General features: G+C 48.3%; 1 protein-coding gene across 1 annotated transcript in view; it reads left to right on the top strand.

Annotated features, from left to right (window-relative positions):
• GABBR2 (gamma-aminobutyric acid type B receptor subunit 2) overlaps positions 1-25569 on the top strand; it is a 2655237-nt gene that overhangs the window by 2093490 nt on the left and 536178 nt on the right. The window contains 2 exon segments of the mRNA XM_029587103.1: positions 15256-15406; positions 17732-17864. Coding sequence (XP_029442963.1) covers positions 15256-15406; positions 17732-17864 — 284 coding nt within the window.

The following is a 25569-nucleotide window of genomic DNA, read 5'->3' as shown; positions in this document are numbered from 1 at the left end:
GAGCTTGCCCAATTTGTGCACAACTCTCTTCCTTGAAAATGGAGCTGACTGAGATAAAAGCTCAATTAGCTTCAATTAAAGGTAGTACACCCACATTGCATTACTCAGATAATAATTCCCCAATATCACGGAAAAACCAGGAGTCAAGAAAAGGAGATCCATTAGGCTCAGGTAGGACCCACAGTCACCCATTCTTGACAGATGAGCAGCCAACAGGTATACCCCCCCCCCCCCCCCCCACTCAAACAAGTCATTAAAAAATTCTTTAAAATCCAGGAAGACAGTGGGCTCTGGTAGAATTAGACCTGTGATGAGGAGACACACAATGTACCAAATGCAAAAAGAACAAGCCTTCTCTATATTAAAAACTGAGGAAGTTCTTGAGAAAAACATTGCAGTATTACCAGAAAAGAGAGAAAAAACACAATGCATGCAGTATTTAAAGATCCATAACCAAAAGAAAAATCTAATTGAGATGGATAACTCTGTCAACAGTGGCACAACTACAAACAGAAAGAGTAAAGTGAATAACAAATCTCAACTAATATCTCATAAGGAGTCCAGGAAAAGCAATAACCTTAAAGAGAGTACCTGGAAGGCTATGACCACAAATGCTCATAGTTTGGGAAATAAAATCCCAGATCTGCAGGCCCTAATGGCTGAGGCAGAATTGGACATTGTTGCTATCACAGAAACATGGTTCACAGAATCTCATGAATGGGATACAACAATACCAGGCTACAACTTGTTAAGGAAGGACAGAGAGGATAGAAAAGGGGGAGGTGTGGCTCTTTATGTCAGAAACAACATCCAAGCATCTGAGCTACAAGGAAGTTGGGGTAAAGAAGAAGCTCTATGGGTCAACCTAAAAAAAGATGACGGAGTGTCCATTTATATTGGAGTGGTTTACAGGCCTCCAAACCAAAAGGAAGAGCTGGACAGAGATCTGATTGAAGACATCCATAAGATAGGTAGGAAGGGAGAAGTGGTGATCGTGGGTGACTTTAATATGCCAGATGTAGACTGGAAAATCCCATCTGCAGAAACTAAAAATAGTAGAGCAATAATGGATACCATGCAAGTATCTTTGTTCAAACAAATGGTGTTGGAACCCACAAGAGAAGTTGCTATACTCGACTTATTGCTCACTAATGCAGATAATGTCTCAGATGTCCAGGTGGGCGCCCACCTCAGCAGCAGTGATCATCAAACGGTATGGTTTAATATCACTAATAGAATAGGGAAAAGAACCACAAAGACCCGAGTTTTACAGCTCAAAAACACAGACTTTGAGGAAATGGGAAAGTACCTGGAGGAAGAACTTAAAGGATGGGAGAATGAGAGAGATGTGGATCAGCAGTGGACCAATCTAAAAGGAGCAATCACCAAGGCAACTGCTCTATATGTTAGAAACATAAAGAAAAGCAAAAGAAAATTGAAACCTATCTGGTTCTCAAAGGAGGTGGCTGACAAAATTAAAGCTAAAAGAACAGCTTTCAAGAAATATAAAGGATCCCAAAGGGAGGAGCACAAAGAAGAATATTTGTATCAACTGAGGGAGACGAAGAAAACAATCAAGTTGGCAAAAAATCAAGCAGAAGAGAGGATTGCCAAGGAGATAAAAAATGGTGACAAAACATTTTTCAGATACATCAGCGAAAAGAGAAAGGTCCAAAGTGGTATAGTGAAATTGAAAGGTGGTAATGATCAATGTGTGGAGACAGACGAAGAAATGGCAGAAATATTAAACGAATACTTCAGCTATGTGTTCACTAAAGAAGACCCTGGAGAAGGACCATCTCTACACAACAAGAAACTGGAGGGAAGTGGAATAGATGAAAATCCTTTTACAGTAGAAAATGTGTGGGAGGAGCTAAAGAACCTGAAAGTGGACAAAGCCATGGGGCCTGATGGGATTCATCCAAGGATATTGAGGGAGCTCAGAGATGTTCTGGCGGGTCCGCTGTGTGACCTGTTCAATAGATCCCTAGAAACGGGAGTGGTGCCGAGAGATTGGAGAAGAGCGGTGGTGGTCCCGCTTCACAAGAGTGGGAACAGGGAGGAGGCTGGCAACTACAGACCGGTTAGCCTCACTTCGGTGGTGGGAAAAGTAATGGAGTCTCTGCTGAAAGAGAGAATAGTGAACTATCTACAGTCTGGAGAATTGATGGACCAGAGGCAACATGGATTCACCAGGGGAAGATCCTGTCAGACAAATCTGATTGACTTTTTTGACTGGGTAACCAAGGAATTTGTTGGATTCATGGACCCTTGGGCCGATCGGAGTCGGAGGAAGAACTGCTGGATGTGGTTGCAGTAGCGACCCCGACCGGGAGGCGGCGAGGACAGGCTGGTGGCTGGCCGACGGTGGAACTCTGGGAGCCCTATGCGACCAAGGGCTTTGGCGAGGAAGGAGGTGAAGATGGTGCTGGCACTGTGTTGAGAGAACCTTTGCCCTGGAAGCCGATCCTCCCCCGAGAGGAGCTCGTAGGAGTTCGGCCGCTGGGACTTAGGAGATTCACCCTGGAAGCCGGAGTCTCCCCAGGAGGAGCCCGTAGAGACCCGGCCGCTGGGACTTAGGAGGGCCCGCGGGGGCCTGGTCAGCTGGAGTCCAAGGTTGAGTGCCGACAGGTTGTTGCTCGCCAGTCCAGAGCCAGGAACCAATGGATCACCGTACGCCAGTCCCAGGTCAGGAGCCAGAGAATCAATGCAAGCCAGTCCGGGGTCAGAAGCCAGAGAGTCAACGTAAGCCGGTCCGGGGTAAGAAGCCAGAGAATCAACGTAAGCCGGTCCGAGATCAGAAGCCAGAGAATGCCAAATGCCAGTCCGGGGTCAGGAGCCAAGAATAAACGTAAGCCAATCCGAGTCAGGAACCAAGTAGGAACAACGCAGTCAGAAGCAGCAACTGGAGACAGGAACAAACCTGGGAACCTCGTTGCAAGGCGACGTTCTGGTCCAGCTGCAGGGCTTAAGTACCCTGGAGGCGTCTGATGTCATCAGGGGGCGTCCCCAAGGTTTCCCGCGCTGGCCCCTTTAAATTATCGACTGAGACGCGTGCGTCTAGGGGGCGGGGCTTAGCGCCGCGATGCGCCGGCTGCTCCGGCGAGGCAGGGAAGCGGGAGCAGAAGCAGCTGTAGGCCCGGGCGAGCTGGGGAGACGCCGGGCCTGCGGCCGCCGGCATCTCTGGAGGCCCGGGGAGCGCGGGACCCGCGCCAACCCGCGAGCAGGTGGGTGGCGATTCCAGGGGCGACCCGGAATCGCAACAGTACCCCCCCTCCTACGCCCCCTCCTGGGGGGCCGTGGTTTATCCGGATGTGCCAAATGAAATTGATGAAGGAGCGCCTTGTCGAGAATGTGGGCGGAGGGCTCCCACGAGTTCTCTTCAGGGCCATAACCCTCCCAGGACAGGAGGTATTCCCACCGATGACGGCGGAACCGGACATCCAGCACCTCTTTAACAGTGTACGTGTCCCCAGGATCAGCAGTGACAGCAGTAGGTCGCGGTGGCAAAGGATGAAAGCGGGAGAGGACCACCGGCTTCAGGAGGGAGACATGGAAGACATCATGTATGCGAAGGGTAGAGGGGAGGCGTAGACGGTAGGAAACCGCGCCAACACGTTCAGCCACCTGAAAGGGCCCAATGTAACGAGGCGCTAGCCTCATGGACGGGAGCCGGAGCTGGATGTTCCTAGTACTGAGCCATACTCTGGAACCGGGCAGAAACACGGGAGCAGGTCGCCGAGACTTGTCTGCGTACGCCTTGAAGCGTGCGGCGGTGTGGCGGAGCTTCACTTGCGTGGAGAGCCAAAGCTGCTGAATTTGGCTGCCGTCAGTTGCGCTGCTGGCGAGGGGGTAGGAACAGACAGCGGGAGAGGTGGCTTGGGAACCTTCCCATATACCATCTTGAAGGGAGACTGTTGCGTGGCGGAGTGTCGATGGCGGTTGTAAGAGAACTCCGCCCACGGAAGAAGAGTAGCCCAATTGTCCTGCTGTTCCCTTACGAAGGCTCGAAGGAACGTCTTCAGGGTTCGGTTCGTGCGCTCCACTTGGCCGTTGCCCTGGGGATGAAACGCCGTGGTCAAGTCTAATTGAACCCCAAATTTCAGACAGAGCGCCCGCCAGTATTTCGCCGTAAATTGGGGCCCCCGGTCTGAAGTGATGTGCTGCGGTAAACCATGCAGGCGGAAGATATGTCGGATGAACAGCTCCGCTAACTCCGGAGCTGTAGGCAACTTGACTAGGGGCACGAAATGGGCCATCTTCGAGAAGCGGTCAATGGTGACCCAAACCACCGTTTTCCCCTGGGACGGCGGCAGCTCTACCACAAAGTCCGTGGAGATGTGAGTCCATGGTTCCGTAGGTATCGGGAGAGGTTGGAGGAGACCCCAGGGACGTCCTGGTAACGGCTTTTGCTGTGCGCACGTGGGACACGATTGATCATACAGGCGGACGTCCTCCTTCACTCGTGGCCACCAATAGAACTCGGTTAGAAGCTCCAGAGTCCAAGAGATTCCAGGGTGGCCCGCTGTCAGCGAGTCGTGCGCCCAAGCTAGCACCTTCTCCCTCGAGCGGAGAGGAACCACCATGCTACCACCGGGTACTAGTTCGGTGGCTGCCAACTGGACCTTTGCAGGATCTAAGATGTACTGAGGAGGCTCAGAAGAATCTTCTATTTCTGTAGTGCGTGAGAGAGCGTCAGCCTTAATATTTTTTGACGCCGGTCGGTACCGGAGAGGGAAATCGAACCGGCTAAAAAAAAGGGACCAGCGCGCCTGCCTGGGGTTGAGCCTTTGTGCTTGGGATAGATACGCCAGGTTTTTGTGATCAGTATATACCACGATTGGGTGTTGAGCCCCCTCCAACCACTGGCGCCATTCCTCGAAGGCCAGCTTAATGGCCAGTAGCTCCTTGTCCCCGATACCATAGTTCCTTTCGGCAGGCGAGAACTTCCGGGAGAAATAGGAACATGGCCGGGCTTTACCCTCTCTAGAAATCTGGGACAGGACGGCCCCTACGGCCACACTAGAGGCATCCACCTCTACCACGAACGGGCGTGCGGGATCCGGGTGTCGGAGACAAGTGTCCTGAAGGAAGGCTTCCTTTAGGACGCCTTCCTTCAGGAAGGCGTCCTAAAGGAAGCCTTCCTGAAGGCCATACAGGCCTTCCTGAAGGAAGGCCATACAGGCCTTTTTCTGAAAGGCCTGTATGGCGGCTGGAGGCCAATTTCGGGCATCAGCGCCCTTGCGTGTGAGGGCCGTAAGGGGAGCCACCAAGCTGGAATACTGCGGGATGAAGTGGCGGTAAAAGTTGGCGAAATCCAAGAAGCGCTAGAGCGCATTTACTCCCATGGGTTGGGGCCACTTCCGGATAGCTGCGACTTTCTCGGGGTCCATACGGAAACCAGTCGAGGAGATGATGTACCCTAGGAAGGGCAAGGATTCCTTTTCGAACTGGCATTTCTCCAGCTTGGCATACAGCCGGTTCTCTCGTAACTTTAGCAGCACCTGGCGTATGTGTTGGCGATGTTCCTCCAGGTTCTGTGAAAAGATTAGGACGTCGTCCAGGTAGACAATTACTGAGGTGTATAGTAGGTCACGCAACACCTCAATCATTAAATTTTGAAACACGGCCGGGGCATTACAGAGACCAAACGGCATGACGAGGTACTCATAATGACCATCCCTGGTGTTGAAGGCGGTCTTCCACTCGACTCCCGGTCGAATTCGTACGAGGTTGTACGCCCCTCTAAGGTCCAATTTGGAGAAGATGCGGGACCCCTGCAACCGATCCAAGAGTTCTGGAATGAGGGGTAATGGATAGCGGTCTCGTCGGGTGATCTGATTCAGGCCCCGGTAGTCAATACAGGGCCGAAGAGACCCATCCTTCTTGGCTACAAAGAAGAAGCCGGCCCCTGCCGGGGATTTCGACGGTCGTATGAATCCTCGGTCTAGATTCTCCTTGATGTAGGCTGACATGGCCTTGGTCTCAGGCAAGGACAGGGGGTAAACTCTACCACGAGGAGGTGTGGTATCCGGCAGCAAATCAATCGCACAGTCGAAAGGGCGATGTTCCGGTAGCAACTCCGCCTTTTCTTTGGAGAAGACATCTTTGAAGGCCTGGTATGGAGGTGGTACTGTCAGCGGGGCTGTAAGAAGTGGAAGCGTCTGAAGCAGACAAGCAGGAAGGCAACTGTGGAAGCAGGCTGGCCCCCAAGACGTAATCTGAAGCGAGCGCCAGTCTATTACTGGCGAGTGTTTTCTTAGCCAGGGCAGACCGAGGATGAGGGGGTGAATAGATCTCTCCAGGATGAGAAAAGAGATCTCCTCCTTATGAAGGAGCCCGACCTGCAGCTGAAGAGGACTCGTACGAGTAGTGATGGAGCCAGGAAGGGGAACCCCTTGGATGGATGATACTCGCAACGGGGTCTCCTGAGGCAAGACTTTGAGGTGTAATTGTTGTACCAGGTCCCAGAGGATAAAATTCCCCCCAGAACCCGAGTCTATTAATGCCTGGGTGTCGAAACCTCCTCCCGGGAGCGAGAGTTTAGCTGGAACTGTGCATGGGGAGTCTGGAGAGATACTGCCTAGAGTCAACTCCCCCCTCGACTCTAGGTTCTGGTGTTTCCCGGACGCTCGATGCAGCGCGCCAGGAAATGTCCGTTACCACCGCAGTAGAGACATAGTCCCTGTGAACGTCGACGCCTTCGTTCCTCGGCCGAGAGAGGACCCCGACCCAGCTGCATGGGTTCTTCTGACGGAGAGGCAGCTGCCGCGGTCGGTGAGGCTCAACCCCGGGGTGGCGTGGTTCGACGGGCGGACAGCCCCTGGGTGGACCTTCGCTCTCGGAACCAACGCTGGATACGCCGATCCACGCGTCCAGCCAGCTCGATGAGTTCCTGTAAATCGTCCGGAAGGTCCCGGGCCGCAAGCTCATCCTGGAGCCGAGGGGACAGGCCCTCCAGAAAAATCCCATGCAAACTATCTTTGCCCCAGGCCAGCTCGGTGGCCAGAGTCTGGAATTCCATCGCAAATTCCTCCAGGGGGCGATTACCTTGCTTCAACTGGAGTAGCTCTGAGGCGGCGGTAGAGGCTCGGGATGGTTCATCAAAGATCCTCCGGAATGCTTTGACAAATTGCACAAGATTATTTAAGCGAGAATCTTGGCGCTCCCAGAGGGAGGAAGCCCAAGTCAAGGGTTTCCCATCCAGAAGGGAAATGATGTACGTCGTCTTTGCTCGGTCCGTGGTGAATTGCGCGGGCAGGAGGTCAAAACGGATGTAACAGTGATTAAGGAATCCCCGACACGCCTTCGGGTTTCCCGAGTACCTGGGGGGTGCTGGCATCTGTACCGGGACAGGAGAACCCGGATTGACCTGAGACGTGGAGGCTGCGGGGTGAGCCGCGGAGGTCCCATCTACGCGATCCGCCAGGCGTTGTACGGCAGACATCAACGTATCTAGACAGGACTGTTGTTGCTGCAGCTTCTGGGCTATACCCGGAATGGCTTTTAGGCCGGCGAGGTCCGCCGGGTCCATGGCCTTGCAATCTGTTGGATTCGTGGACCCTTGGGCCGATCGGAGTCGGAGGAAGAACTGCTGGATGTGGTTGCAGTAGCGACCCCGACCGGGAGGCGGCGAGGACAGGCTGGTGGCTGGCCGACGGTGGAACTCTGGGAGCCCTATGCGACCAAGGGCTTTGGCGAGGAAGGAGGTGAAGATGGTGCTGGCACTGTGTTGAGAGAACCTTCGCCCTGGAAGCCGATCCTCCCCCGAGAGGAGCTCGTAGGAGTTCGGCCGCTGGGACTTAGGAGATTCACCCTGGAAGCCGGAGTCTCCCCAGGAGGAGCCCGTAGAGACCCGGCCGCTGGGACTTAGGAGGGCCCGCGGGGGCCTGGTCAGCTGGAGTCCAAGGTTGAGTGCCGACAGGTCGTTGCTCGCCAGTCCAGAGCCAGGAACCAATGGATCACCGTACGCCAGTCCCAGGTCAGGAGCCAGAGAATCAATGCAAGCCGGTCCGGGGTCAGAAGCCAGAGGGTCAACGCAAGCCGGTCCGAGGTCAGAAGCCAGAGAGTCAACATAAGCCGGTCCGGGGTAAGAAGCCAGAGAATCAACGTAAGCCGGTCCGGGATCAGAAGCCAGAGAATGCCAAATGCCAGTCTGGGGTCAGGAGCCAAGAATAAACGTAAGCCAATCCGAGTCAGGAACCAAGTAGGAACAACGCAGTCAGAAGCAGCAACTGGAGACAGGAACAAACCTGGGAACCTCGTTGCAAGGCGACGTTCTGGTCCAGCTGCAGGGCTTAAGTACCCTGGAGGCGTCTGATGTCATCAGGGGGCGTCCCCAAGGTTTCCCGCGCTGGCCCCTTTAAATTATCGACTGAGACGCGCGCGTCTAGGGGGCGGGGCTTAGCGCCGCGAGGCGCCGGCTGCTCCGGTGAGGCAGGGAAGCGGGAGCAGAAGCAGCTGTAGTCCCGGGCGAGCTGGGGAGACGCCGGGCCTGCGGCCGCCGGCGTCCCTGGAGGCCCAGGGAGCGCGGGACCCGCGCCAACCCGCGAGCAGGTGGGTGGCGATTCCGGGGGCGACCCGGAATCGCAACAGAATTGGATCAAGGAAGAGCGCTCCATGTCATATACTTGGATTTCAGCAAAGCTTTTGATACGGTTCCGCACAGGAGACTGGTGAATAAAACGAGAAGCTTAGGAGTGAGTGCCGAGGTGGTGACTTGGATTGCAAATTGGTTGACGGACAGAAGACAATGTGTGATGGTAAATGGAACCTTCTCTGAAGAGAGAGCGGTTTTAAGTGGTGTACCGCAAGGATCGGTGTTGGGACCGGTCCTGTTCAATATCTTTGTGAGCGACATTGCGGACGGGATAGAAGGTAAGGTTTGTCTTTTTGCGGATGACACGAAGATCTGCAACAGAGTGGACACACCGGAAGGAGTGGAGAAAATGAGACGAGATCTAAGGAAACTGGAAGAGTGGTCGAAGATATGGCAGCTGAGATTCAATGCCAAGAAGTGCAAAGTCATGCATATGGGGAGTGGAAATCCGAATGAACTGTATTCGATGGGGGGGGAAAGGCTGATGTGCACGGAGCAGGAGAGGGACCTTGGGGTGATAGTGTCTAATGATATGAAGTCTGCGAAACAATGCGACAAAGCGATAGCAAAAGCCAGAAGAATGCTGGGCTGCATAGAGAGAGGAATATCGAGTAAGAAAAGGGAAGTGATTATTCCCTTGTACAGGTTCTTGGTGAGGCCTCACCTGGAGTACTGTGTTCAGTTCTGGAGACCGTTGTTACGCTTGGGCTCCGGTCAGGAGGCGTGAACACCACCCAGCAGGGTGGCTCCAGGTGGAGAGAGACAGGAAGCTAGAAACAGTGTCTGGTTCCAGGCTGGGTCAAGGCAGGCAGCAATAAGCAGTGTCTAGTTCAGGCTGGGTCAGAGCAGGCGGCAAGGAGCAGAGTCTAAGTTCAGGCTGGGTCAGGGCAGGCGGCAATGAGCAGAGTCTAAGTTCAGGCTGGGTCAGGGCAGGCGGCAATGAGCAGAGTCTAAGTTCAGGCTGGGTCAGGGCAGGCGGCAATGAGCAGAGTCTAAGTTCAGGCTGGGTCAGGGCACAGTAAGCAGGGCAAGGCAGGTCAGAAGGCCCGTAGGCCACACACACACAGAAGGCCCGTAGGCCACACACCATAAGCGGGGCAAGGCAGGTCAGAATGCCCGTAGGCTCCACACACACAGACAGAAGGCCCGTAGGCCACACACCATAAGCAGAGCAGGGCAGGTCAGAAGGCCCGTAGGCCACACACACACAGAAGGCCCGTAGGCCACACACCATAAGCGGGGCAAGGCAGGTCAGAAGGCCCGTAGGCTCCACACACACAGACAGAAGGCCCGTAGGCCACACACCATAAGCAGAGCAGGGCAGGTCAGAAGGCCCGTAGGCCAGGTGAGAACAACGAGGAAGGAGGCCCGAAGGCCGCGCAAGGCAAGGAAAGGCCCGAAGGCCGCGCAGGGCAAGGCAAGGAAAGGCCCGAAGGCCGCGCAAGGCTAGAGCAGGGAGCCCAGGTGAGCTCGATGCCGAAGCACCGAGGCAACTGGCAGGCAGGGTTATAAGGACACACCCAGAGCACAGAGTGGACAGATAAGATGGACTGGGCCTGTCCGGAAAGCCAGCACTAGAGGGACCCCTGGTGGTGAGGCGGTTGCACTGCAGCCAAAACTGTAACAACCGTATCTACAAAAAGACAAAGACAAGATGGAAGCGGCCAGGAAGGTGGAGGATCTTCATCGGATGACGTACGAGGAGAGATTGAAGAATCTAAATATGTACACCCTGGAGGAAAGGAGGAGCAGAGGTGATATGATACAGACTTTCAGATACTTGAAAGGTTTTAATGATCCAAAGGCAACGACAAACCTTTACCATAAGAAAAAAATCAGCAGAACCAGGGGTCACGATTTGAAGCTCCAAGGAGGAAGATTCAGAACCAATGTCAGGAAGTATTTCTTCACGGAGAGGGTGGTGGATGCCTGGAATGCCCTTCCGGAGGAAGTGGTGAAGACCAGAACTGTGAAGGACTTCAAAGGGGTGTGGGATAAACACTGTGGATCCATAAAGTCAAGAGGCTGCCAATGAAGAGTAGGTGACTCGCCAGAATGATGGCTACTGCCTGGAGACAATACCCTTATTCAATAAACATACACATGGTTACTGTGACTCCAACATCACTCTAAGCTTCAACAGCAAGAGGAAATGTGGAAAAAAGGATTTGCACTCACAAAGACGGGAGTAGCTGGCTTGTTACGGCGGTTACTACCCCAAACCAAATAACCAAATTGCTACCTCCACCTTCCTCTATTCCTGATGCCTTTCAACTAGCTTGATCACTCCATTCTTATACTTCACTTTCAATGCATATCCAGCATAGTTCTCTGCTTCAACGGCAGGGGAGAAGAAAAACTGTTACTTCATACATCCAGCAGAGCTCTCTGCTTCAACGGCAGGGGAGAAGAAAAAAGGGTTCGCACTCACAAAGCGGGGAGTAGCTGGCTTGTTACGGCGGTTACTACCCCAAACCAAATGTACCTGATACTTCACTCTCGACGCATATCCAGCATGGCTCTCTACTTCAACGGCATGGGAGAAAGACTGATACATCACGAATTTCCAGCATAGCTCTCTACTTCAACGGCAGGGGAAAAGAAAAACTGATACTTCACGCATATCCAGCATAACTTCAACGGCAGGGGAGAAGAAAAAAGGATTCACATTCATAAAGCGGGGAGTAGCTGGCTTGTTACGGCGGTTACTACCCCAAACCAAATGTGCCTGATACTTCACTTTCGATGCATATCCAGCATAGCTCTCTGCTTCAACGGCAGGGGAGAAGAAAAAAACTGATACTTCACGCATATCCAGCATAGCTCCCTGCTTCAATGGCAGGGGAGAAGATAAACAACCAATAAGGGCTGTATAACATAATCTGGGTAAAAACAAATAAGCATGGGTGTAACTTGCTTATTGCGGCGGTTACTACCCCTACTACCTCTAACTAATCAAGCTAGATATTTCACTTGGATGCAGCTCCATCACCGCTCTCTACATTAATGGTGGGGGTGGAAGGGAAATAGAACCAAGAGCTAAGAGAAACAGATAAGTATGAGAGAAAAAATGAGTGAAGCTTGCTGGGCAGACTGGATGGGCCACTTGGTCTTCTTCTGCCGTCATTTCTATGTTTCTATGTTTCTATGTTTCTATATTTGCACACTGTTCCTCTTCCAGTCATTAAATCAAATTTGATCATATTATGATCACTATTGCCAAGCGGCCCCACCACCATTACCTCTCTCACCACGTCCTGTGCTCCACTGAGAATTAGACTTCTACTCCAAATACTTCCTGATTCCAGAGAGAACAGGAAGACTCTGTCCCATCCTAGACCTAAGGGCATTGAACAAGTTTCTGAAAAAAGAAAAATTGAAGATGGTTTCCCTGGGCACTTTGATCCCCCCTTTGCAACAAGGGGGACTGGCTATGCTCCCTTGACCTAAAGGACACCTACACCGATATAGAGATCTTCCCAGGTTACAAGAACTCTCTGATTCATGGTGGGAACACACTTCCAGTACTGGGTGTTGCCCTTTGGGCTTGATCCTCCCCCATGGGTCTTCACAAAATGCCTGACCATGGTGGCGGCACACCTTTGCAGACTGGGAGAGCATGTTTTCCCATATCTGTATTGGCTGGTCAAGAGCACGTTTCAGGCGGGCTCTGCCAGGTCCCTGTGCTTGACCATTTGGGTGTTGGAATTACTAGGGTTCATTCTCAGCTACCCAAAGTCCCATCTCAGTCCGTCACCTCAATTAGACTTCATAGGAGCCCTGCTAGACACAACTCAGGCCAAGGCCTTTCTGCCTAGCCAGAGGGCCGTTGCCTTGGTCAGCATTGCAGCAGATGTTCAACAGAGCCAGCAGGTATCAGCCTGGCACATATTGAGGCTGTTGGGCCACATGGCTGCAACCATCAATGTCACTCCATTGGCATGCTTACACATGGGCAGAGCCCAATGGACCCTGAGGTCACAGTGGCACCAAGCCACTCAGAGCCTTCAGGATTGCATCCGAGTCACCCCATCTCTCAGGGACTCCTTGTTCTGGTGGCAAATACTTTCCAATCTGGAACAGGGGATTTCCTTTCGGAGTCTCCCTACTCAAACTGTGTAACCATGGATGCATGTACCCTGGGGTGGGGAGCTCATGTGGATGGGCTCGGCACCCAGAGCCTGTGGGCCACTCAGGAATGTTCTCGTAAAAGCTGCTTCCTGGAGCTCAGGGCGATCAGGTGCGTGCTATGAACTTTCAGAGATCGGCTGTCCAACAAAGTTGTCCTGCTCCAGACCAACAACCAAGTAGTTGTGTGGTATGTCAACAAGAAAGGAGGCACAGGATTGTACCTCCTGTATCAGGAAGCGATCTAGATATGGTCATGGCTGCTGTCTCATAGAATGGGGCTCAGGGCTATGTACCTGGCTGGGACAGACAGCGTGGAAACGGACAGGCTGAGTTGAGCCTTCAGACCCCATGAGTGGTCCCTGCACCAGGGGGTAGCGAATTGGATAATCAACCTCTGGGGGAGCCTGGACATAGATCTGTTCACATACCCCTGCACTGATCAGTGTGGGGGATTTCCCCAGATCTCATCACACAAGATCTGGGTAGGCTATGGCATCCCAACCTCCAGGCCCTATCGCTCACAGCCTGGATGTTGAGAGGTTAATCCTGCAGCCGCATGATCTTTCTGAGGATGTGTCTTGGGTCCTGGTGGCTTCTGGAAAGCCTTCCACTAAAATGTCCTATGGACTGAAGTAGAGGAGGTTTTCCATGTGATGTGAGCAGAAGGCCCTCTTCAGTTTTTACATTAAATGCTTGCTTATTCTTTTTTATAGATTAAATTCTTGAGTGGGTGTATCTGTTGAGAAATTATTTTTCCTGAACATAGTACATATTGGTCAGATGTCTCTGTAACTTAGCTCTAACTGCAATATTTTGCCCCATACAAAAACTGCTTGATTACTTTCTACACCTATCAGAGGCTGGCTTAAAAGCCAACTCTGTCAGAGTTCATCTTAGTGCAATTGGCTCATACCACCATGGTATAGATGGTACACCCATCTCTGTACAGGCTATAGTTGTAAGATTCATGCAGGGCCTGCTTCAATTTAAGCCTCCCCTATGTCCTCCCACTGTGTCTTGGGGCCTCAACATGGTGTTAGCTGAGCTGATGAAAGCTCCTTTTGAATCGCTGTACACCCGTGACCTGAAGTACATGACCTGAAAGGTCATATTTTTGGTGGTGGTCACTTCAGCATGCAGGGTCAGCGATCTCCAAGCCTTAGTGACTTATCCACCTTATACTAAGTTTTAGCATGACAGGGTGGTCTTGTGTATGCACCTAAAGTTTCTGCCTAAGGTGGTGATGGATTTTCATCTTAACCAGTCAATTGTCTTGTCAATATTCATTCTCAGGACACATTCACACCAAGGTGAATGAGCACTATGCAATTTGGACTGCAGGTGAGCCTTAACCTTCTATCTGAAGCCCATAGACAGTCTACCCGACTTTTTGTTTCTTTTGATAAGAATAAGTTGGGTGTTGCTATTGCCAAACAGACACCAGTTGGCTAGCAGTTTGCATCTCCTTCTGTTATGCCCAGCTGGGATTGCATCTTGGGAGTCATGTCAAGGCTCATATTTAGGAGCAATGGCAGTGTCGGTGGCCCACTTGCAAGCATTTCCTATGGAGGAGATCTGCAAGGCTGCAACATGGAGTTCTCTCCATACATTCGCATCCCATTACTGCCTGGATAGGGATGGCCAACACGACAGTAGGTTAGGCCAGTCTGTCCTCCGGAACCTGTTTGAAATATAGAGCCCAACTCTCCCAACCTAGGGCCTGTTGTTTGGGTTCAAGCTGCCTTCCCATCTGTTGCCAACAGTACCGGTGTTGTGCCCGTTAACACCTGGTTGGGTATCTGTTTATCCACTTTTGTGTTGGGGAGCAGCCTGTAGCTAGAAATTCACCCATGTGTGAGTACTACCATCCTACTTGTCCTCAGAGAAAGCAGAGTTGCTTACCTGTGGCAGTTGTTCTCCAAGGACAGCAGGATGTTTGTCCTCATGAAACCTGTCTGCCACTCCGCAGAGTTGGGTTTCGCCCATTTTTTATTTTTATTGTAATTCTATGTTATGAGACTGAAGAAGGACCCCATGTGGACGTGTGGTATAGGGCATGCTGGGCATGACTAGTGTGCCTAGTCAAAGTTCTAGAAACTTTGATATACATTTTCCTTATTGGGCTCCATCTAATGATGTCACCCATGTGTGGGGACTACCATCCTCCTGTCCTTGGAGAATACCTGTTATAGGTTAGCAACTCTGCTCTCCCTATTGTGGATTCATTCATTCTCTTCAGATTTTACATTAAATGCATGCTTATTCTTTTTTATAGATTAAATTCTTGAGTGGGTGTATTTGTTGAGAAATTATTTTTCCTGAACATAGTACATATTGGCCAGATGTCTCTGTAACTTAGTTCTAACGGCAATATTTTGTACTGTGCAATCTATTTTTGTCAGAGAAAAGGAATAGAGAGGATGGGACTGGGAGGTAAAGAACATTGAGAAAATGTGAGCACTATAGATGGATAAGATTTCTCACAGAGACCTGAACTTAGCCTGTTACTCTTGTTGGTATTTCAGGACCGGAGCCTCCAAAAGACCAAACTTTTATTCGAATGCAGCGGCGCCAGATATACCTGCCTCTCTACAGTATTCTTTCTGCACTGACTATTCTAGGAATGATCATGGCCAGCACTTTTCTGTTCTTCAACATCAAAAACAGAAATCAAAAGTAAGAAACTCACCATACTGCTTCTAGATTCTGCACTGTTTCATTTTATTATTAGTTAACATTCTAATAAGCAGACAAAGGAAATGATAGTCAAAAGATCTAGGCACATAAGCAAAGGAGTCAGTCCCCTAGATCCTCTAAAATGAAAATCTCGTCTAAGCATCTAAAATTGAGTGCCTGAAAAGTGGGCAGGGCTAAGGGGTCAAGGTCAGCTCAGGGAAGTAAAGTTAGGCATGTAGCACTGATTTTCTGTGCTAGGTATCTAACTTAGGTACTTAAATATAGTAGAATAAATAGCAGGTCTAAGTTAGAAACCTGAGTTTTACACTCCTTATATGAGCTGAAAATGTTCCTAAAAATTGAGCTTTGCTGAAAATGTTCCTAAAAGTAAGGCACCTATCAGGCCCTCAGCTTTCTTTGAAGTTTGGCCCCATAGAAACTAGTCAAGAAGGCAAGATAAGCTGGAAAATCTCTTCCATTTTTTGAATAAGTTTCTGTTATAAAATATTCTTTGTTTAGACATTTATATTACATATGTGTAAATCCTTTGTTATTTAAAGAAACTAAAGGTTTCCCTTTGTTCAGTTGTGGAGCTGTTTAATAAATATCTAATTAAGGAGGACAGATAGTGTTATCATATACACAATAAAAATTAATTGGATACCACAAGTAGTAGGCATATATTTTATTGCAAACTCTCTAAAACAAGTGATCTGTTTCTAAGGTTCTGTTATGCTTCTGTAAGTCTATCCATTTGTTGAACTCATTAGCCATATGTAATGTAAGTCTTATGTTAAGGTGGTAGTTGGAGCCATGGGCTGAGAATTAGGGAAACCAGGGTTCAAATCTTGCTAATACTTCTAACTTTGGGCAAATCACGTCATTCTCCATTTTCTCAGGTACAAACTTAGGGTCTGATTTACTAAGGCTTTTCTCCCAATCTGTGTCTATGGGAAAAATCCTTACTAAATGAAGATCTTAGATTGTAAGCCCTCTGAGGACAGGAAAATACCTACAGTACCTGTATGTAACTCACCTTGAGCAATCAATGAAAAAAGAGTGAGCTAAATTTAAATAAATAAATATAAATAAAGTTTACATTACCTTAAGAATATCTTTATTTGCTGACTCAGTGGCAAGTGCTGTACACTGCCATTCAGAAGACCTGGGTGCATTTCCCAGGCCAGAACTCATCTCCCTAGGTCGGTTGGGACAGGGAATGCTGTAAAGCCTGCATGTGCAACATCTGGAGAGGAGGAGACCATCCATCAACAGTGACAGTTGCCAGACTCTGGGTACACTCTAGCCGCATTTGTGGTCCCTATCATGGTTGAGCAGAGTTGGGGCAGGGCTGGTGCAAGGGTATTGGGCGCCCTAGGCAACCCTTGCACTGCCTCCCCCTCCCCCCCCCCGGCCGTGCACCCCCCCCCCCCACCTGTTTTGGCGCCGACTGTGTGCTTCTCAGGGCGCCAAGCCGTAGGGGGCGCCGAAGAGCTGCCACATGGTGCCACAAGTGGGGCCTATCCCGCTCGCGGGAAAAGAGAAATAGAAACAGTCGGCGCCGAAACAGGTGGGGGGTGGTGACACTGTGTGCTTCTCACGGCTGCGAGCAGCGCTCACAGGCCCTGAGAAGCACACTGTCTCTATTTCTGTTTGCCGCAAGCAGGATAGGCCCTGCTTGCGGCACCACTTGGCTGCTCTTCGGCACCTCCTATGGCTCGGCGCCCTGGGCGACCATCGAAGTTCGCCTAATGGATGCCCCAGCCCTGAGTTGGGGGATATAAAGATGGGGAAATCTGCCTGAGCTGTTGTGACTAAAGGCTCATGGCTGGTTCCAGTTGAGTTAGAAGTCCAAAAGTTGCAAGTGGAAGCTGCCAGGACAAAATAAAATATAAAGAGGTCCATCTTCAAAAGCATTTAGCCAAATAACTCAGAGGTTATCCAATTAAATGATGGTTTGGGTACTTATGCAACTAAATTCTAACCAGCTAATAAGTTAGCTGGCTAAAATTTAGCTGGGTAAATTTGGGGAAATTCTAGAGGTATAACTGGGTGAAGTTGAGTTAGCTAGCTATGTTAATTGGCTAACTCTGATGATCAGAGTTAGCTAGTTATCTTAGTTGGCTAATTCTGGTTGGGCCAAAGAGCTGTCCTAAAGTTAGTCAGATATCTTTAAGATTAGCTGGCTATATTCAATAGTGCGGCTGCTCTACTAAATATAACTCCAAGGTTAGCCAGATAAGTTTGTCCGGCTAACTTTTCTGTCTGGGCAGTGACTTAATATGGACCTCAAAAAGAATGTGAACTTTTTGCTTGTTTTGGTAGGATGATAAAGATGTCCAGTCCATACATGAACAACCTTATTATCCTTGGGGGAATGCTCTCATATGCATCTATTTTTCTCTTTGGTCTTGATGGATCCTTTGTCTCTACAAGCACATTTGAAACACTTTGCACTGTAAGTATATACTAAAACTCATATTATTACAAAGGAAAGCTTGTATGATTTTTATAGAAGGAAAAATATCAATGTGTATGATTCAACAAATAGACTAGTGGACTGTAAAGTTGAAACATAACCCTGTTTTGGAAGCTATATAATTAGGTTTACACAAGTGCAGTATTTAATGATTAAAGATATAAACAATTTGTTTTATATATTGTCCATTATAGGCCTTAAATTCTAAGCTTGTTTTTCCTATTCTGTGTCTCTAGGCATGAAGCTTAGTAAAAAATAGCACTTGTGTGGGTAAAACAGCACATAAAATAGCACTGCAAAGTCTAAACCAAAACGTCTTCCATGTTATTAATATCATGGATAAGGTGACATCTATGAAACACTCTAATACTCCTCCTCATCCCTTAACCACAATTAATGATAAGTTTCTATTGGGAATATTTTTACGCAGAACTTGCTTATATCATGTTTGTTTTATCTGCATCAAAAAAAGAAAAATAAATTACATGTTTTCCTAGCGTGTAGCAGATGGACTCAGGACCAATGAGTATAGTGTACTCCTGATAGCAGTTGGAGACGGATTAGATTTCAATCTGACGTCAGCCCTAGTACATATACCCCTGCAGGAAATGCAGCTCTTCAGTATTTTCCGTCTCCATAGCAGTTAGGCACTCAATGCACGCTAGCACAGCGTTAGAGCAATTTTACCAAAGAAAACCAAATTAAGAAGAAATCTTACCTCTACAGACGAGTCCCGCTCTCCTGCGGTGACACCTGTTGGGTCCCTCCCCCAGTTGAAATTTCCCGAGGTGATTTCCGTGATCCCTCGGAGGTAAGCCTCAGTCCGGCGGCCGACCCTCGGCGGGGACCTAGCCCCCGACATCGGGTGAGGCTGAGAGGCAGCGGGTGCAACCTCGAGCGCAGCGGTGAAGGTATTTTCCTTCTCCCCCTGCAGCCGGAGACCACCCAGAACATAACCAGGAAGCGCCGAGACAAGGTAAAGTAGAAATCTATTTAAAAGTCTTTGGTCTCCGAAGCTCGAGGAGACACACAGGTCGCCAGCCAGGACCAGTGCCACCGGGTTGATCTGCTCGAGCAGGGCTAGACCCCGGTCAGATCTGAGGGACCTCTCACTTGGAGACCCTCCGAAGTGGTCAACATATTGTCCGTGTGGTCGCCATCACCATTGTGGCTCTGTTCGCCGCCCTGTCCGCTGTTTTGATCTGTGTGCACAGAGGCGAGCCATGCGCACAAATACCTTGTGCGCACAACATCTCACGCACAAGTACCGGGCGCACAAATGACGTGCTTAGCCACACGCTTACTGTGCCAGGCGCATAATTTCGACCTGTGCGCACAATAGTGCGCACATCTCCCTGCATGTGCGCACTAAACCTACGACGCACACTGGAGCGCAAAACTGTATTGTACGCACACAAGCCATGGCACCACCGTAAAATAAACTCAAAGGAGACTCTAATGTGGCATGCTGGGCCTTTGCCCAGCATGCCACATTAGAGCTGCAAAGCATGAGGAGGCCACGGGCCTGTGTATACAGTGCGAAGAGGCCCTAGGGGACCCAACTCATGGCCCTCTCCAACCGGTACCAGACCCCACCCTCTCAGGCAGTACACCAGACCTAGCATTACACAGCGGGACCCCCCCTCAAACGGGGCTCCCCAGGGACACGGCACCCCCTAGTCTAGACCCAGCATCTATCTCCTGGGTGGAATTCTTCAAAGGTCTGCATACCTTCGTCCACATGCAACCGGGGCCTCCTATAATGCGGCCTCAGGATCCATCAGAGGACCACAACATAGCCGGGACCCTCTATGCCCAGGGAAGTGATCGCACCACCCAGAAGCCCCACCTTCGGGGACATGGACATCTCAGATGAGGAGTCAGAATCCCTGGAGGAAGGGGAACTCCCTCTGGGGACAGAACCCCATCGAATCATGAGACACTTTTCACCAAGGACGAGCTTCCTGGTCACACATAGCTTAAAAGAGCTTGCCATCCCGGGCACAAGTGCCTCGGGGGAACCTAAGACGAACCCACTATTGGAGGGACTCCGTCAGACCTCCCGCCATTTCCCACTATTACAAGCCATCCATGGGATAACCAGCTTGGAATCTATCTATCCCTTCTGATCCTGCCAGGTACTTGTGACCTGGATCGGCCACTGTTGGAAACAAGATAATGGGTTTGATGGTTCTTTGGTCTGACTCAGTATGCCAAGTCTTATGTTCTTATATGCTTATGTATTCACTTGAAAGCCTGCACAGAACAAAGCAATTTTCTCATGTAAAGTACCTGTGTACACTGAGTTTGAAAATTAGGTTCTGTGCATATATCTATATATATATCTATATATAGATAAATATATATATATGGGGGGGGGGGGGTAAAATGGGGATGTAAAATAAAGCTCAAAGAGGGTAATTTTACAACAGCTTTCCTAAATTAGGCAGCAAATATGCAAGTAAGTTTCATCAGTTTTCAAAGCAGATTTCCATGCATAATTGTACCTGCTATTATGTATGCAGAAAAATTTTGGGAAAATGTATATGCATTAGGGGTGTGCATTCGTTTTGAACTTAAATGGAAAACGCAACTTTTTTATTTTTTTTAACTTAAAAAAAAGATGAGGCTTAAACGATCGGATTTCCAACTTATTCAACATAGCTATGTTGAATACGTTGGAAATCGCGATTGTTGATCTAAATAAAAATTTAAACCCCTCACCCTCCTTAATCCCCCCCCCCCAAGACTTACCAAAGCTGGCCAAAAGTTCCGAGAGGGTCCGGGAGCGGACGCGTGGGGAATCACGTGACGTCGGCGCCACGTCGGAGTGACGCGGCGTCACGTGATTCCCCTCGGGTTCGCTCCCGGAACCCTCGTTGGGCCCAAAAGGCACTTTTGGCCAGCTTGGAGGGGTCAGGAGGCCCCCCCAAGCTGGCCAAAAGTTCCTTTTGAGCCCAACGAGGGGTCCGGGAGTGAACCCGAGGGGAATCACGTGACGCCGCGTCACTCCGACGTGGCGCCGACGTCACGTGATTCCCCTCGGGTTCGCTCCCGGAACCCTCGTTGGGCACAAAAGGCACTTTTGGCCAGCTTGGGGGGCGTCAGGAGGCCCCCCCAAGCTGGCCAAAAGTTCCTTTTGAGCCCAACGAGGGGTCCGGGAGCGAACCCGAGGGGAATCACGTGACGCCGCGTCACTCCGACGTGACGCCGACGTCACGTGCTCCTTGCAAAGGAGTTCAGGAATGGCGTCCTGACCCCGCTGGACCACCAGGGAGTTTTGGTAAGTCTTGGGGGGGGGGGATTAAGGCGGGTGAGGGGTTTAAATTTTTATTTGCACATATGGACATAGACTCAACTTATGGAATTCTCCATATGTCCATATTGACCGCAAATGGGACCCCCTTTCGACTTATGGACTTATGAACTTAAACTTTTGGTCTGCACATCCCTAATATGCATACTTTTGAAAATGCAAAAGTACATGCATAAGTCTAAACTCCTTCCCAACTCCACCAGTGGGAATGCCTGTGCTCCATTTGGCTAAACTTTCACATGAACAGGCAGTACACATATAAGTTTATCTGTATTTCAGGTGGTCAGTTTTGTAAAAAGCCATTTCTGGGTTAAAACCCTGTTTTACCCATGGAAAAGCCTTTAAAAATTATCCTCAATAAACAAATTAAAAAAATATATGTTAAGCAGGATGCCATCAGAAATGTACATTTCAACCTTTCCCCCACCTTATCAATTTAATCTTGAAAGAAAAGGCTAGGACAAGTGTATCTTATGGCAATATCTTGCCACAAAAGCTTTCTTAAGGGTTAACACCACTTCAAAAATAAGTTTACATAAATGTTTGACAATCTCATGAAATAACAATCAGAAAAGTGAATTAGCAATCTCTCTCTCTTTTTTTTTTTATGCCTTATGGGGTAATTTTGTAACATTACACACAAGTTAGCTGATAAATATGCGCACAATTTACAGCAATTTTCAAAGTGGACTTAACGCCCATAAGTCTGCTTTAAACATTATTCCTCTAAATCTACCCATATGATTTTATACCTACTAAAATATGTGCAGGATTTCTTTCTTTAAAATGTATATGCATGCTTTTGGAAATTCAAAAGCATGCACCTAACTCCAAACTCCTTCCCCACCCTGCCTCTAGGAATGCTTCTGCTCAGTCCAGGTAATGTTACACGGCAAGATGACATATTTCCGTAAGTTTACCTGAATAAGGGATGTCAATTTTAAAAAAAGCTATTTCTGCATGCAAATTGATTTAGCCACAGAAATCCCTTTGAAAGTTACTGATTGTATGTTCTCCATCAAAGAGTTAGTAACTTTCAAAGGGGCATGCGGGCACACATGAGCACGCAGCCGGTTACATGGCAATTTTATATCCTGCATGCACTTTATAAAATAGCCCTGGCATGCATATGTGTGCTACTAATTTTACAAGTTTATGTGCACAGCAAGCGAGGGAATTTTATAACAGGCATTTGTCCACACCATGACCCGTTTCATAGGGTCTTCCACCAGTTTGCCAAGTCTACAGCTAGCTCCTCCAAATCTTCCTGGTTCTTTAGGATGCACTCCCCCCCGTTAACCCAGACACCTCAAATACCTCAGAGTGAAATACCTGGAAATAGTTTTATAGAGACTTATACCTCCACCATAGCAGAAATAACATTATGCTCAACTATACCTGGGTGCGCACCCAGGCCCATATGTTCTTGCATGCATATCTCTTGGCCCTGCCCTGGAAAGCCCATACCTTATCCACACCACACCCACATTCCACCACTTTTTCCCTGATGCACTATATTCGTGCAACAGGACTTGTGTGCACATTTGGGTGGCTTATAAATTTGGATAGATGCGCATGTGCTACATGTGCGCCCATCTCCTGATTTTGGCATACACCCAGCTTTTAAAATTCACCTTTAAGGCTTCAGTTCACACAGAATATATTTGTATACTTCTGCTTAATAAAGTGTTAAAAAGCCAACAATAGATGTTTTTAGACAAAGCACTTGAACACAAATATTAACAAAGTATGATTAATATTTAACTATATTCACCAACTTAAGATGAGTTAATCTATAGAGCACCTAATTCCTCCCTTTCCATAGTTATTCTTCATTCTAACACCATAAACTCTTATTGTACAGGATACAAACATATTTCTATTCATGGTCTGCTGCTTTTGAAAGCCAGAGTGTAGTGAATGCTAAAGATAGCTTTTCTATTCTATCATAATGTAAAACCCCTTAGATTTGAGATAGCAGTAATTAGTCACATTTTTGTTATTAAAAACAAGAATATTTGTCATTAGATAATGTTAATCTTAAGAAATGTGTCCACAGAAATGACCTGATATTCAATTTTACTGTTGAAGATTACTGGTCATCAAAACAACATATATTGCAAATTGTGTCACACAAAATCATCTACATGGAAGGGCGAGCATTCCAGTCTAATAGATTTCATTATCTGCAGATGAAAATAAACATTTCGTAATCAAAAAATTGGAGATAAGATATTATTACAGCATAGAAATATATCACCACCTTGCAAATCCTGCTTGCCAAATGCATGCCACCTGTACTGCAAGATGGAAAACGGGGCCAGACGTAGAGGCTGCTGCTGCTAGGGAGAGAGGCCGCAGTTGTGGTCTATCTGGCCAGCGGGGAGAGAGGTTGTTGCTGTTAGAGGAAGAAAAGGCTAGAAGGGGAGGAAGGTGCACAGGGAAGAGGTTGAAGGAAAAACCTGGAGGGAGTGAGAGAAGAAGAAGTTGGATGGGGAAAGAGGAGAGGGAGAAGCTAGGAGACAAAGTAGCCTTAGGGCCTCAGATTCCAATATGAGAGAGAGAGAGAGAGAGAGAGAGAGAGAGAGAGAGAGAGAGAGAGAGAGAGAGAGAGAGAACCATACTGTAGTGCTTCCTCCCTAGACAGGTATTTGTATCCCTATGGGAGGCCCACCTAGTAACTCGAGGTGAGGTTTAAGTATTAGTGTAGGGGGTTAGGGGCCACTTTCACATTCAACGTGAGACGTACGAACAGAACAGTGGTCTCTTGTGAAGATTTGATGACCTACGGAGTGAGCAAACTCACTCCAGGATGAGATTTGTGCAATGTTCTCTCAACCTAGCTTGATGGACTCTCTACCTGGGTAACAACAAGCTAGGTGGAGAGAACACTGCACAAATCTCATCCTGGAGTGAGTTTCCTCATTCCGAAGGTCATCAAATCTTCACAAGAGACCACTGTTCTGTTCGTACGTCTCACGTTGAATGTGAAAGTGGCCCCTAACCCCCTACACTAATACTTAAACCTCACCTCGAGTTACTAGGTGGGCCTCCCATAGGGATACAAATATTTATTTATTTGTTTGTTTGTTTGTTTGTTTGTTTTATTATACCGAGTTTCATGATAGGAATCACATCAACCCGGTTTACAATTAACAATGTGAGTAAAGGCAGAGAGAAACAAAGTAAAGAACATTTCCCAATACAAGAACAAATATAGTATGAAACTTAACAAATATTATAACAATATTTTGGATGTGAGAAAGTTACAAAAAACATGGAAAAATAACTTGGATATGAAAGGGGAAGAATACCTGTCTAGGGAGGAGGCACTATGGCAAGGTTCTCTCTCTCGCTCTCTCTCTCCCCTAGCCTGCATCATACTGAAACAGGCCTGTCAGGACACATCATGAACTCCAATAAACCTTTACCAGCCTGTAACACAAATGAAATAGGTGTAGCTAGGAGCCATGCAGCTGTTTTGTGGCACACGATAAATCCTCCCTACTTTACATTTGCTCCGCCCCCTGAATACAAAATTAAAAATTTGCATTCACAAATCATGTTAGCTCGGTTTGCGGAATTATCACACGTGGTAACTCCTTGGAAAATGAGGCCCTTAGTGGGAAGAAAGAGGGTGGAGGGCATTTAGAAAGAAGGAGGATACTGCTATGAGGGGAAGAGATGTTGGCAGAGGCTAGAAGGGAAGGGGTGTAGAGATGCGACTAGAGGAAAGGGATAAGGCTAGAGGAAGGAAATTAAACAAGCAAAAAAAGCAAGCAAAATATTGAAAATTTAGCAAAAGTAAATTTTAAGGGGAAAATTATTTCCCCTAGCTCCTAAAATGTTTGGCCTTACATTTATAAAATATTTTTCTATACATGAAATCCCCTGTAGACTGTCCTAGGGCAGTGTGTATTCTCTTTGGCACTGCAAGAATCAGGGAGGTAAAGTCACTATTGGGCTCTCTTCATGGTATCATGTGCACCTCACATGAATTAAACTTGAACAGCCACTACTAGGTTTTGGTTAAATTCTTGACAGTTAAATGTTTTTATAAATATTTTGCAGGGGAATAATTTCTTCCCATATCTACTAAATTTAATAAAGGGGAGGACAACTTTCAAAATCCCCCATTGTCATGGTTAAACACAGTTTAGTGGTGAAGATTGTCCTCTCCGTATGTTTGATGTCTCATTCATTCATTGTACCCCACTGATTTACCTCTGTTCACCTTGTATAGTGCCAAGTAATTACCATAGGGTGGGGTTTACTGGATCATGGCTTGGGTATAAATAAACCAGCCTCTGATCAGGGGTTTATGAACCATGATTTTACCAGACTATGATTCAGCAAAACCAGATCTAG

This window comes from Rhinatrema bivittatum, chromosome 2, assembly GCF_901001135.1.
Source record: "Rhinatrema bivittatum chromosome 2, aRhiBiv1.1, whole genome shotgun sequence".
NCBI lineage: Eukaryota > Metazoa > Chordata > Amphibia > Gymnophiona > Rhinatrematidae > Rhinatrema > Rhinatrema bivittatum.
Note: the sequence above shows the minus strand (reverse complement) of the source record. Positions and strands in the feature narration are given on the sequence as shown.